General features: G+C 43.0%; 1 protein-coding gene across 13 annotated transcripts in view; it reads right to left on the bottom strand.

The window, feature by feature from the left end:
• Dlgap4 (DLG associated protein 4) overlaps positions 1–15,318 on the bottom strand; it is a 173,669-nt gene continuing 158,351 nt past the window's right edge. For 12 of the 13 annotated variants that reach the window (XM_078051733.1, XM_078051728.1, XM_078051727.1 and 9 more), the window contains 3 exons: positions 3,552–3,643; positions 2,556–2,711; positions 1–1,737 (listed from right to left, as the gene is read on the bottom strand). In XM_078051733.1, coding sequence (XP_077907859.1) covers positions 1,519–1,737; positions 2,556–2,711; positions 3,552–3,643 — 467 coding nt within the window. In that variant the 3' untranslated portion in view covers positions 1–1,518. Of the gene's footprint in view, positions 1,738–2,484; positions 2,712–3,551; positions 3,644–15,318 lie in introns of all 13 variants that reach the window. The other variant, XM_078051735.1, reaches the window with a different exon arrangement.

The following is a 15,318-nucleotide window of genomic DNA, read 5'->3' as shown; positions in this document are numbered from 1 at the left end:
TACACTTTACCTCATTTATTCTCACAACATGCCTGTGAGGTAGGGAGGGGCAGGGACTGTCCCCATTTTACAGAGGAGGAAATTGAGGCACACAGAGGTCAAGTGACTTGCCCAAGGTCACAGACGGCGGCCAAGCTGGATTGGGGCCCCAGAGCAGGCCCTTGGTTCACCCAGGGGGACCCCCTGCAGCACGCGCCGGACAAGAGGATGTCTCCAATGCCCTGGAGTTGTATGCCCAGTACCGAGCAGCCCCTGGCATGCCCAGTGCCCCGCTGCCCTTGCCTGGCCTGCCCCACCCCGCCCTGTAGGCCCGGGCCTCTGCAGCTCAGGGCTCCTGACACCCGGGAGAAGGGATGGGGCAGGGAGAGGGAGGATTGGGTTAAAAAAACAGAACGGACGGAAAACTCAAGAGGCTGGGCTGGCGGGGGTGGGTGGGAGGGACAAAAAAAAAGGGGGGGCTGCTTACACACAAGGTCTATATTTTTACACACACTTGTACACACACCTAGATATAGTACATGTAAAAATATATGCTATTCACACACCCGCCTCCTGCCAGGTGCCCCGAGAGCCGGTGGTGGCGCAGGTGGCAGGTGGGCAGAGGGCGTTGTTAAATATACACTCTAAGGTCTATGTGCATATGTACACATACGTACAGACACCGCCACCTGCCCTTGGGCACTGGACACAGGTGCGGCCAAGGACAGCCAGCCCCTGGAAGCCACTCTGAGTCCTAAATTTTCTTTTGCTGAAGGAAGAAGGGGCTGGAGAGAAGGGAAAGACTGGAGTCTGGACGCGCAACCGTGGTTCTGCCTCATTCCCCCAGACACCAGCGCGTTCCTCATCTGCTCAGAGGCAAGTCCTGTCCGACGTCGCCTGGGGCAGCGGGAGGCCCTCGCCTGTGCGTGTGCGTGCGTGAGTGCGTGCGTGGAGACTGTGTGTGAGCACTTGGTGGGGGGGGAGCCGTCCCGCTCTCTGCTCTCCCGGCCTCAACCCCAGAGGTGGAGACGCAGAAGCCGCTGGCCACGGTGGCGTCCCCTGTGTGAGCTCTGAAGGGAAAAGAAAAATGTAAGAATGAAAAATCCAAGGTGAGCGCGGGGTAGCTGGGAAAAGGAGGGACATGGCAGGTGCCCAAGGCTGCCCTTGGACGGTCGTCGTCTTGTAAACAAGCTAGTTGAAGTTCTCATTAGATAGAACAAGTAAAAAGACCGCAGTCTGAGGCTGGGCCGGGAGTTGCCGAAGTCCACCTGTCCAGTCCACCACGGCCAGCGGGAGGGAAGAGAGTTTTTAGCTTTGTTGAATTTGTGTGTGTGAAGTCTTCATAACCTAAAGCTGGGAGGGACCCAAAAAAGCCAAATCGTGAGCCCTTGTATGCTTCAATTTGAAAGTTGGCTCAGGGTCTCTAAAGAGAATAACCATACTAAAGGTTGAGAAAATTTTGTTCCATTCTCATTAAGATTTTTTTTGTGTGTTTTTTAAACACTTTAAAATTGTTTCCTTCCTTCTTTCTTTATGGTCTCAGAGCCTGGTCTGGGCCTCAGGGACATAAATTTCGATGCTGTCTGCGCTCTCTGTGGCCGAGTTCTGCCGCACGGAAGCTGCCCGCTTGGCTGCCAGAAGTCTCTTGCGGGCCTCCTGACGCTGCTTGTCTCCTGCGTCTGAGGCCTTGTCGCGGCTCACTGCTGGCTTGGATTTGGCTGGCTTCTTTGGGACCGGAGGGGGTGGTTTCTTCTCTTCCTTTAGTAAGACAGTGAGGAGGGAACAAAAATAAAATAAAGGTGCCACGTTTTGTGTGGCGCTGCCCCCAACTAAATGCTGCAGCTGGATCTCCCACCCCAGCCTCCCTGCACTGGGCACAGGCAACACACCTGGAATCAGGAAGCCACAAGAAGCGATGATAGTGGGAGTAGCACAAGGCAGAGGAGCAAAAAGCAAGCCAGAATCTAGAATGTTCTAGCAGTAAAGGACAGACAGGTCACCTGTTCCCACCCTGCTCTGAGCCACTGGGAGCCTGAGGCTCAGGCAGGAACCAGCCAAGTCCTCCAGTCAGAGACAGGCCTCCGACTCCCTGGTCATACTCTGCATGCTCTCCTGGGGATCAGAACTTACAGGGGCCACGGCCCAACACGGCAGGTCCTACTGATTTACAAAAGGAAGCGTGAGCCTCAGGGAAGAGGCTGTTGCCACAGGAGGGGGAACAGGTCCAGACCCCAGCACTCCTGGCAGTAAGGCCCCAGGAGAAGGGACCACTTGGCTGATTGCAAAGTTCCAACAGCCACGTCTCCAGTGCTGTGGCGTGGCCACATCTCTCCCAGGACTCCCCTTCTCTGAACATGCAGGGCAGGCTGGCATGCTTCAGGGGGCAGCCTCAACTACACAGAGCGAGCAGCAGGCTGGACAAGTGCCAAGCATGGACCCCGGCAGTGATGGACGTGAGCCCCAGCTCAAGACGACACACGGAGAAGGGAGCCAAGCAGCACTGACCGATGTGGGCAGCGTTATTGTCGACCAGGAATTTGTCCCTGGACTTCCCCTCCGCACTGCTCCATGCTCACCTTCCTCTTCTCGGGGGTCTCCACCAGCTGCCAGCTGTTGGCCTTGAGGTGGTAGAGTTCATCAAACTTCATGCTGATGTCCTCGATGGACAGCTGAAGCAGGTCCCAGAACCCTGCCAGGTCCTGGGCTGTTGGACGTGGGTTGGCATCAGGGTTCTGTGGGGCAGAAGGTGATCAGTGGGAGGGCAAGGCAGAAGCTTGTCCTCCTGCCCACACATGGTCCCTTGGCTCTGCCAGTCCTAGAGGGGCTTCTGAGTCTAGTCCTGCTCCCTGATTCCCAGTGCCTGTGTCAGTAGCTGGATGAGTAAACAGAGCCAGCTCCATGTTGGTGTCAGCCCCAGAGGCAGGTGGGCCCTTGGAAGGAGGAAACCGGTTAATCACAAGAACAGGCCCGGCCCACGCCTGTGGACCGAGGCCATCGTCACCACCGCAGGACCATGTGAGGAAGGTACTCATTTCCTCATGGATGCCGCAGACCCAGGGGTTCTCATTTTACAGGGAAGAAACACTCTTGACTGGGGTATGCCAGTGAGGTGGGGACATGCTGGACTCACTCCAGGTACATTGATTACTGGACCCATGCTGTCTCCCTCCTGTCACTTTGTTCCATGAAAATACAACCCACAAGTGCCACTGGCCTCACTCCTAGAAGTCCTCCCTGCTGGTTCACCGCAGAGACTCTGTCCTCCTGACAGGTGACCTGGAGAGGAGGCCCACCGAGGCTGGCGGGGGCGTTCCTTCAGTTCTTACCTTGCGTGCTGTGCTGTCTTGGGTATAGAGAGGACTACAGAGAAGTCGGTCAGTGCTGACCGACCAATGCTCACATGGCTGTTCTGACTCTGTGGTCAATGATCTTTCAGGAGCGCCACTCCTGGTTCTGTCCTGTGCTAGGCACGGGAATACACTGCGACCACTTCCCAATGCCACGAGGAAGCAGGACCTTCTCCATGCTATGGAGGTTACAGAGGCTTGTGAAGGGACAAGAGTCACACTCACCAAGTTCTGCTCACAGAGGCCCCGGAACTGCTGGAATTTCTGGGACATCAGTAGCTGGGCGCTGCCCACAGCACTGAGGACTTTTCCTAAGACTGAGGGAGAAAGGGAGAAAAGCCGACTTAGCCAAGCACAGGGTTGCTGGGGTGGGTCAGGAACACATATATAAGTCAGTATCTGGCGATGGGTTGGATCTTCATTTATTTACACATTAATCCATTCTGAGAAAAATGCAAACAATATAGATAAAGTGAGCCCTGTTTCTTACTTCCTAAGGACATTTTATGGCAATAAATTCGGAAATTAAGCTTATATGGAAAAATTTTCATAAAAATATGAATTGCTACCAAAGACTCAAAGAAATAGAAAATTTGACTTTTTTTTTCTTCAGAAGTCAGAACTTGAACTCAGGGCTTTGTATTTGCTAGGTAACCACTTGACCACTGAACTACATCCCAGCCCATTTTTATTTTGAGACAGGGTTTTGCCAAGTTGCTCAGGCTAGCCTCCACCTTTGCTTCATTGAAGCAAAGCAGAAAAGTAGTGGTTAAGAGGCTGAGAGTGGAGCAGAAAAGACCCCTGGAAAGATACATGGTGTATTGTGTTGATCAGAGACACACCGAAACCTAAGGACACAGAAAGTTTACAAATAAGAAAACGGTATACCAGGTAAACACTAAAAAAAGAACACTGACAGAGCTCCAATATGTAAGAGTGGATTCTGAGCCAAAAACTCAGGTCCCTACATATTGGCCAAAGGTTCCTTTCACCAGGAAATTTAAAACATTTCTTCTTTTTCTTCTTCTTTTTTTTTAAAAAATTAACCTTTTACTTTTTTCTTTCTTTCTTTCTTTAATTTTATGTGTTGCTGAGGATGGAACCCAGGGACTCCAATGTGTTAGGTGAAAGCAATATCGCTGCCACAATCCCAACCCCTTAAAACATTTCTTAACTCCCAATTACTTAAATGGGGAAAAAAAATTCTTAACTCGTAAGTATCTAATAATATAACTTTAAAAATGTAAAGTGAAAAGTGAGACAGTAAGCGAGGACACAACATACTTGTTTCAGTAGCTAACAGGTAAAGTGGCCCCCAAAGATTAGGCTCAGAGAATACTTAATGAGCTTGATCCAAAGGATAAAATATAGAACTCTAAACACAATATCTACATAAAATCTGCTTTATTCTCATACAATGTGGGCCATTCATTAAAACTGAGAGCATGCTCAGCAATAAAGTAAACAACACATTTTAAAGAACTTCGGTGGCCCATACCTGTAATCCCAGTGACTCAAAGGCTGAGGCAGGAGGATCACAAGTTCAAGACCAGCCTCAGCAATTTAGGCCCTTAGCAACTTAGAGAGGCCCTGTCTCAAAATAAAAAATAAAAAGGGTGGGGGATATGGCTCAGTGGTAAAGTGCCCATGGGCTAAATCCCCTGCACTCCTCCACTCCAATAAAATAAAATAAAAAAGAACTGGATAGCATACAGAAATGTTTTCAACATTCATACATCTAGGTCAGAAACCTGTAATGAAAATGTGATTAATAAATCTCCAAATGCATTACAAACAAAAACATACATTTTAAAATAACCCACTGGTCAAAGAAAGTGCATATTTTAACTTGTCAGATATGGCTAAAGTTGTACTTGGAGCGAAAGGCACAGGCTTCAAATCCTGCAAAAAAAGGACAGGCTGAAAAACAAATTGAGCATCGATGTGAGCTACTGGAAAAGAACGACACAATTAGTCCAAGGGGAGCAAATATTATGGGACTAATAAAATTAACAAACCATACCAGATTGATCAAGATTCTTTAAAAAATGCAAATAAAAGTACTAGAATTCCAGGTGTGGTGGCACACCTATAATCCCAGTGACTCAGGAGATTGAGGCAGGAGGATTGCAAATTTAAGACCAGCCTGGGAAATTGAGCAAGATCCTGTCTTAAATAAGAAATAAACAGGGCTGGGGATATCAGTGGTAGAGCCCCCCTGGGTTTTCCTATAAAATAAAATGAATGATAGAGCCTCACCTCATTTCACAGAAAAATCAATTACAGGGGATCAGGGACTTAAATGTGAAAGGCAAAACTTGAAAAACTGTTACTAAAAGTAAATAGTAAAATATCTCTTCAGACTTTGGGGAGAAAGATTTTTTTTTTCCTTTTTGGTGGGGGTGTTTTCTGAGACCCCTGCTGTATTGCCCAGGCTGGCCTTGAACTCATGATTCTCTCGCCTCAACTCTCGAGTAGCTGGATTACAGGCGAGCATTACTGTGCCTGGCAGAAAGAGAGCTTAAGAACAAACCGTGTGTGTTAACACTGATAAATCTAACTACTTTAGGGGCTGGGGTTGTGGCTCAGTGGCAGAGCGCTTGCCTAGCATGTGTGAGGCACTGGGTTCGATCCTCAGCACCACATGAAAATAAATAAAATAAAGGTCCATCAACAACTAAAAAATATTTTAAAAATCTAACTACATTAAAATTAAGACTTTTTGTTAATTTAAAAGATACTATAGCTGGGCATAGTGGCACTTGTCTATAATCCCAGAGACTTTCGAGGCAGGGCAAAAGGACTGCAAGTTTGAGGCCAGCCACAGCAATTTAATGAGATCCTGTCTGAAAATAAAAAATAAAAAGGGGTGGGGGCTGGGGATACAGCTCAGTTGGCAGAGTGCTTGCCTCACATGCACAAGGCCATGGGTTCAATCCCCGGCACCACACACACACACACACACACACACACACACACACACAAAAAAAAAAAAAAAAAAAAGGGGCTGGGGATGTAATTCAATGGTAGCACACCCCCAGGTTCAATGGTTCAATCCCTAGTACCACCAAAAAAGAAGAAAAAAAAGACATCATAAAGAAACTGAAAAGACAAGTCATAAACTGGAAGGAGATATCTATGGTATATGTAACTAACAAAAGTTCCAGATATGTAAAGATTACCTACAGGCAATATGAAAAAGGCAACCTAATAAAAAAATGAACAACAGGGCTGGGGTTATGGCTCAATGGCTGAGTGCTTGCCTCACACATGTGAGGCACTGGGTTCGATCCTCAGCACCATATAAAAAAATAAATATCAAAATGAGAATATTGTGTCTATAACTAAAAAAAAATTTTAAAAATGAACAGATGCAAACAGGCATTTTACAAATGAGGAAATATTAATGGCTGATAAGTGAAAAGATGCTTGATTTCATTAGTAACCAATGAAACATGAGTAACTACTATTTCATACCTATAGATTAGGGGAAGAAAAACGTTTTACATACTAAGTGTAAGCAAAGATATAGAACACTGGGTACTTTCAAAGAGTGCAGAAGGGAATATAATTTGGCATAACCACTTTGGAGAACAATTTGGCACTGGGTAATTTCTGAACATGTGCATATCCTGTGATTAAAGCATTTCAATTTCCAGAATATACCTTAGAAAACTCCTGCACATGTGCACCAGGAGCCACACTTCACTATGTTCATAACAATCAATAGCCAGTACCCTACTTAATGGTGAAAAACAGAATGATTTCCCCCTAATGTCAGGAAGGCAAAACCAAAGATGCCTACTTAACATTATACTGTAGCCAAGGACTTGAGCAAAAAATGAAGTAAAAAGAATCCAGATTAGAAAGAAAAAAGCAAACTACTTTTTTTTTTTTTTTTGTACCAGGCATCAAACTCAGGAGCAATCAACCACTGAGCCACATTCCCAGCCCTTTTTTGTATTTTAGAGACAGGGTCTCACTGAGTTGCTTAGTGTTTTGCTTTTGCTGAGGCTATCAGTGAACTTGCTATCCTCCTGTCTTAGACTCCTGAGCCACTGGGATTATAAACCTTCACCACCATGCCCAGCCTGGTTGCTTTTCTTTACAAAAATTGAAAAGCTGGTCTTAAAAATTTATATGGAAATTCAATGAAGGATGTCCTTCCTTTAGTGAGAATCTGACTGTTGGCTATAATTTTTTTCTCTTCCCCTAATATGAGGTCTCATTATGTTGTCTGCAACTCCTGGACTCAAGCAATCCTCCAGTCTCAGTAGCTGGTACTACAGGTATATACCACTGTACCCAGCCTGGTCTATGAACTTTTTTACTTATTATTATTATTATTATTTAATTTGCAGTACCGGTAACTGAGCCCAGAAATGCTCTACCACCAAACCACATTCCCAGCCTTTATTATTTATTTTTTGAGACAGGTTCTTACTAAGTTGCCAGCTGGCCTTGAACTTGTGATCCTCCTTTAGCCTCCTAAATTAGTGAGACTGCAGGTATGTGCCCCTGTGCCTGGCTAACTTTGTCTAAAGAACAAAACTGGAGGACTCACATTTCCCAATTTCAAAACTTACCTCAAAACTACAGCAAATCTGACAAAATGGTACTGGCATAAGTATATTACATATGTATCAGTGCCATGGAATAAAATTGAGAGTCCAAATATAAGTCCTTACATTTGATTTTTGACAGAGGTGCCAAAGGGGGGAAAGAATAGTGTCTAACAAATGGTGCTGAATATCCAAATGCAAAAGAATGCAGCTGGACTCATACTTCACACCACACACAAAGACTAACTCAAGATTACTAAATGTATCAGTTAAAACTGTAACTGTTAGACGCAAATAGGAGCGAATCTTCATGACCTGGATTAGACAACAGTTTCTTAGATGGGACATCGAAAAGCACAGCGACAAAAGAAACAAATCAATCAATTATACTTCATTAAAATTAAAAACTTGCGGGCAGGGGCTGTAGCTCAATGGTAGAGCACTTGCCTTGCACATGTGGGGCACTGGATTCAATACTCAGCACCACATAAAAATAAATAAACAAAGACATTGTATCCATAAAGGAAAAAAAAATTTAAAAACTTGGGGCTAGGGGGTGCAGCTCAGTGATACAGCACATGCCAAGCATGCGCAAGGCCCTGAGTCTGATTCTAGTACCACAAAAATCTAAACAAAAAAATTAAAAATTTAGCCAAAAAGTCAAACAACCTGATTGTCCATTGACTGAAGAATGAGCAAAATGTGACCTATCACATAGCAGAATATTATTCAGCAATAAAAAAGAACGTATTTCTGATATATACTACAACGTGGGTAAACCTCAAAACTTTATGCTAAATACAAAAAGCTAAACACTCTGGACACAGTGGCACACACCTATAATTCCAGTGACTCAGTAGGCTGAGTCAGGAGGATTCCAACTTCAAAGCCAGCTTCAGCAGTTTAGCAAGGCCCTAAGCAAGTTAGACTCTGTCTCAAAATAAAAAAATAAAGAGAGCTGGGGTTGTGGCTCAGTGGTTAAGTACCTGATTCAATTCCCAGTACAAAAAGAAAAAAAAAAAGTTAAACACAAGATAACATGCATTTCATGAATTCATTTATAGGAAATGTCCAGAATATGGGATTCTACAGAGAATAAAGTAGAGCAGATTAGAGCTTATCTATGACTAGAGGATTAGGGGGAAGTGATGGGGAATAAAGACTAGATGGGTACAAGGTTTCCTTCTGGGGTGATGAAAATTTCTAAAATTAGGGCGTAGAGATTATTCTACAACTCTATGAACATACTAACTCACTAAATTGTCTCCCTTAAGGGGGTAAATTTTTTAAAAAATGTTTTTAGCTGTAGATGGACATAATACCTTTATTTTGTTTATTTATATTTTTATGTGGTGCTGAGGATCGAATCCAGCGTCTCACACATGCTAGGCAAGTGCTCTACTGCTGAGCCACAACCCCAGCCCATTGTTTATTTAATTTTATATGGTGTTGGGGATCGAACCCAGTGCCTCACACATGCTAGGCAAGCATTCTCTACCACTGAGCTAGTAGCCTAGCCCCAAAGGGGTAAATTTTATAGTATGTAAATTACATCTCAGGGCTGGGGTGTAGCTCACTGGTAGCATGTTCTTAGCATTCACAAGGCCTTGGGTTCAATCCCCTGCATCCCCTCCAAATTATATCTCTTTTTTCTTTTTTTTTTTTTTTAAAGAAAGAGTGATAGAGGAGAGAGAGGAGAGAGAGAGAGAGAGAATTTTTAATATTTATTCTTTAGTTCTCGGCGGACACAACATCTTTGTTGGTATGTGGTGCTGAGGATCGAACCCGGGCCGCACGCATGCCAGGCGAGCGCACTACCGCTTGAGCCACATCCCCAGCCCTCCAAATTATATCTCAATAATGCTGTTATTAAAACAAGTTCTGGGGCTGGGGTTGTGGCTCAGCAGTAGAGCACTCTCTAGCACGTATGAGGCCCTGGATTCGATCCTCAGCACCACATAAAAATAAAATAAAGGTACTGCATCCGACTAAAACTAAAAAATATTAAAAAAAAAAACCAATGTTCTGGATTAGACAAAGGGGAGTGAAGAGAAGGGAGGGGGATGAGACTAGGAAAGACAGAATGAATGGAACATAACTTTCTTATGTTCACATATGAATAAGTGACCAGTGTAACTCCACATTATGTACAACCACAAGAATAGAAAGTTATACTCCATGGATGTGGGCTGGGGATGTGGCTCAAGTGGTAGCGCACTCGCCTGGCATGCGTGCGTCCCAGGTTCAATCCTCAGCACCACATTCAAACAAAGATGTTGTGTCTGCCGAAAACTGGAAAATAAATATTAAAAAGTTCTCTTTCTTCTCTCTCTCTCTCTCTCACTCTCTTTCTAAAAAAAAAAAAAAAAAAAAAAAAAGAAAGTTATACTCCATGGATGTACTGTCACTTATAACTAAAAAGAACAAATAAAAAAATTTAAAAAATGTTCTGAATTGGCCAGGCATAGTGGTACACTCCTGTAATCCCAGTGATTTAGGAAAGTGAGGCAGGAAGACCTCAATTTTGAAGTCAGCCTGAACAACGTAGTGAGACCCTGGTCTCAAAATAAAAATTTAAAAAAGGGATGGGGATGTATGTAGATCAGCAACAGACTGTCCCTGGGTTCAATCTCTAGAACCATACTAAACAAATGTTTGGAACTGAAAACTATAAACAATTCAACTGCTCATTAGTGAAATGGATAAACCATGGTATATTCATCAAGTAGAATGCTACACATCAATGAAAAGAACCAGCTTCAGGCATAGGCATTAACATGAAAAAATTAAAAAAAAAAGATGAATAATAAAGTCAAGTCTCAGAAAAATGTTTCTATTAATATAAATTTGACAAACAAGGAAAACAACATATTCCTTAGGAATATATACACATGTGGTAAAACTATAAAGAAAAGCAAGGATATAATTAACACAAAAATTAGGACAATACTTACTGCTTGGAAAAGAAGGTAATATATCATTGGAGTTCAAAGCAATTAGTAGGAATAAACCCAGGTATATAGGAATCACATTGTAAAGGGATTATGCTGTCTAAATTTGAAATAAAAAGCACCAACTAGATAAAATTCCAAGTCATCTACGGTATATGCTAATTACAAAATGTGATTAGTGTTCAGTGGTGCACACCTGAAATCCAGCTATTGGGGCAGCCTGGACAACTTAATGAGATGCTATATCAAAATAAAATTTTAAGCTAGGCGCAGTGGCGCACGCCTGTAATCCCAGTGGCTTGGGAGGCTGAGGCAGGAGGATCAAAGTTCAAAGCCAGCCTTAGGAAGTTTGAGTCCCTAAGCAATTCGGTGAGACCCTGTCTCTAAATAAAATACAAAATAGGGTCGGGGATGTGGCTCAGTGGTTGAGTGCCACTGAATTCAATTCCCAGCACCAAATAAATAAGTAAGTAAATAAATAAAATTTTAAAAAGGGTGAGGAGCCAGGAGCAGCGGTGCATATTGATAATCCCAGTGATTCAGGAGGCTAAGGTAGCAGGATTATAAATTTGAGGCCAGCCTCAGCAATTTAGTAAGACCCTGTCTCAAAAGAAAAAAAAAAAAAGACATCATGAGGCTAGGAATGCAGCTCAGTGGTAAAGCACCGCTGGATTCAATCCCCAGACAAAAATAAATAAAAATAAAAGGGCTAGGCACTGTAGTTCAATAGTAGAATGCTTACCTAGCATGCTCAAAGCCCTGGTTTCAACACCCAGTACCATGAAAAGCAAAACGGTAAAATGGTGAAAGGTTGGAATTAAAACAGATGGAAAGAGACAGAGTCAACAGACACCGTGCAAAGGAAGTCGGTCAGCGATATTCAAAACACACAGAAAGAGATGCTCAGGCAAAACAAATTACATTCCAGCGAATACTGTGGATCACTAAACATTCACCAGTAATATAATAATTCTGAACTTGACATAGCTAATATACCTTCAAAATAAAGACAATGTGACAGAATTATAAGTAGATAAATTCGCCACTTACAGAAAATGGTGTGATACATCCCTAAAATACAGAGCAATTACACGGAAAACAATTAAAAAAAAAAAAAGCTACTCTTTTGGAACACACGCCCCTTCCCCCTCCAGTTTTCATGCCTTGGCCTGCCCAGAGCAGCCTCCCACTCTCCCCAGATGGCTGCTCCAGATCTGCTCTCCCCAAAGCCTCAGCCCCTGCTACCTCCTCACATGAACCTGGGAGCAACAGCACATGCCTGTAATCCCAGAGACTCAGGACGCCAAATTCAAGAACAGCCTCAGCAATTTAGTGAGGCCCTAAGCAACTTAATGAAACCCTCCCAGTCTCAAAATAAAAAATAAAATAAAAAAGGGATGGGGATGTAGCTCAGTAGTAAGTACTGCTGGGTTTAATCCCCAGTACCAAAAAAAAAAAAAAAAAAATTGTACTTGAATGTTTGCAGCAACATTATTCATAGCAGACAAAAATTAAAAATAACCCAAATGTTCACCAACAGATGAATACCTGAGTAAATTGTAGTATATTCATAAAATAGAATGTTATTTGGCAACAAAAAATGAAATGAAGTATGGAAACATGCTATAACATGGATGAACTTTCCTTGAAAACATGCTGTGTGAAAGAAGTCAGACACAAAAGATCACATATTATATGATTCCAATGACATGAAATGTCTACATTAAGCAAAATATATAGAGACAGAAAGCAGATTAGTAGCTGCCTATTGATGGTGGGGGAAAGACAGTTTATGAATATGGAGTATCCTTTTGGGGAGATTAAAAATGTTCTGGGTGCAGTGGTATACACCTATAATCCCAGTGGCTTGGGAAGCTGAGGCAGGAGGATTAGAGTTCAAAGACAGCCTCAGCAACATCGAGGGGCTGAGTAACTCAGTGAGACTCTGTCTCTAAATAAAATATAAAATAGGGTTAGGGATGTGGCTCAGTGGTTGAGTGCCCCTGAGTTCAATCTCCAGTACCAAAAAAAAAAAAAAAAAAAAGATTTGGAATTAGGTAGAAATGATGGTTGCACAATAATGTGAATGTACTAAATGTCATAGAATTGTACAGATTAAAAAGGTCAATTTTATGGTATGTGAATTATATCTCAATAAAGCTGTTACAGGGCTGGGGTGTGGCTCAATGGTAAGAGTGGACTTGCTAGCATTTGAGAGACCCTATCACAAATAGGGTGAAATGAAGACATGCACAGTTTCGAAAAATTTCTTTCTAATGTATTCCAGTAAAATGACAGACAAAAACCAAGAAAGCAGAAGACCATGTGGTTGAAAAAGCAGGGTGCCCATCATGGAAAAATGCCAAGGACAATCCCTGGTGTTGCAAGGAAAAGTCTCAGGGACAGCAGCTAAACAGCAGAACAATAAACCAGGCCCAAGCAGAGGACAGGGGGCAGGAAAAATATGAAATCATGAGATTTATCTGATGATTTGGAAAATACTATTGATGAGCATTGGTGGATCTGGTGGAGCAGGTAGAGAAATTACAAATAAGAATTTAGAAAAAATGGGGCTGGGGTGGTAGCTTAGTGGTAGAGTGCTCGCCTAGCATGCATGAGGCACTGGGTTCGATCCTCAGCACCACATAAAAACAAACTAATGTGTCTACCTAAAAACTAAAAGATACATAAATAAATAAATATTAAAAAAAAAAGAATTTAGAAAATGAACCAGGCCTAGTGGCACACACTTGTAATTCCAGCTACTCTGGAGGCTAAGGCAAGGGGATCTAAAGTTTGAAGCCAATCTGAACAGCTTAACTAGAACGATTAATCTCAAAAAGATTAAAATAAAAAGTGGGGCTGGGGATACAGCTCAGTTGGTAGAGTGCTTGCCTTGCATGCACAAGCCCTGGGGTTCACTCCTCAGCACCACACACATACAAAACAAATAAAAATAAAAAGGACTGGGGATGTAGTTCAGTGCCACAGCACTTTCTTAGCATGTGCAAAGCCCAGAGTTCAATCACCAGTAACCCCTGCCCTGACAAATTTAGAAAACAGAATGTACCACAAAGGACGTAATCATTCTAGGAAAAACAAAATGTATTAAAAAAAGAAACTGAAATAATAAATTAGAATGTAGTAAACAATAGCTGCATATTCATAGTAAACAGAAGCATTGGCTGTTACTTAGCAAAAATCCACATGAGGTCATATGTGGAGGATGGGGTACAGGAGGTGGAGGTCTTTTGATAGGTCTAACACTCATTTATTATAACATGAAATCACCACATAATGATGACTAATTTTAGAGAGGAAATAGAAAGTAATCACATTTTAAAAAAGAAACATGAAGGGCTGGGACTGTAGCCCAGTGGTAGAGCGCTTGCCTAGCACACGTGAGGCACTGGGTTCAACCCTCAGCGCCACATAAAAAATAAATAAATAAAATAAAATTATATAAAGAAAAGAAAAAGAAACATGGAAGCAAATAGCAGAACAGACATCTGATCAGAGCTAGCAGTGGGGAAGACTGCAGTGGGAAGTGGCTGGATAGTTTGTCAGGCACCTTGGGTGTTTTCTGATCCTTGCCTCTGGTTTGATTTTTTTAAATACCTCATTGTAAAAAGTTATTAGGCACATACCCCACAACAGTTCCCTACACACCAGTGGGTGTATCAAAGCTGGGAACCAGCCTAGAGGACCATAAAAACTGATACCAAAGCACGCTCTAAATCATCAAAGGGTACACTCCTCGGGCTACCCTGGCAGGGTCACTGGAATGTGAATCTGTCCTATTGGACACCAGGAAGACCTGTCCTTCCTGAACTTTTGTGGAGGAGGAATGAATGGGAAGCAGAACTTTGGCTGAATGAGGTCAGTGCAGGGCAATAGGCTGGAGCTTCCCAAGGACCTGCCTTTTCTTGCTTTCCTGCTAGGCAAGTACTCTGCCACTGAGCTATACTCCAGCTCGATCTAGTTCTTTCTTAAACTCATTTCTTAGTTTTTTTTTTTTTGTTTTTTTTTTTAAGGCATGGTATAGATAGAGATGGTAAGTGGAAAAGTAGAAAACTTCTGTTCTTCACATCCTATCAAGGCTATGTCAGATTTCTGGTGTTTGGCACACAACAAACAATAAGGAGTTGTTGATGGAACAATTATGGTACCAACTTTCTCTGTGTCCCGCAATCCATCAGGCCTTTCACACCAACCATCACATTCAATCCTCACAACATGCCTATGCAGTTCAAGAGGAGGATTAGGAAACAGGCTCAGAGTAACCTGAGTAAGTTACTCTGAGCCTGTTTCCTAATCATTAGTAGGGAAGAGCTGGGATGCAAATTCATGTGTGGCTGAGCCCACTGCCTACACGACTAGCAGCTGTTGCCTTAGTCTTAGTCCTAACTAGAAAGACATTTAGTTGGTAGGTAAAGATGGATGGCAGAAAGGAAAAAAATGAAAGTAAAACTGGCCCAA

Source organism: Ictidomys tridecemlineatus, chromosome 5, assembly GCF_052094955.1.
Source record: "Ictidomys tridecemlineatus isolate mIctTri1 chromosome 5, mIctTri1.hap1, whole genome shotgun sequence".
Classification (NCBI taxonomy): Eukaryota; Metazoa; Chordata; class Mammalia; order Rodentia; family Sciuridae; genus Ictidomys; species Ictidomys tridecemlineatus.
Note: the sequence above shows the minus strand (reverse complement) of the source record. Positions and strands in the feature narration are given on the sequence as shown.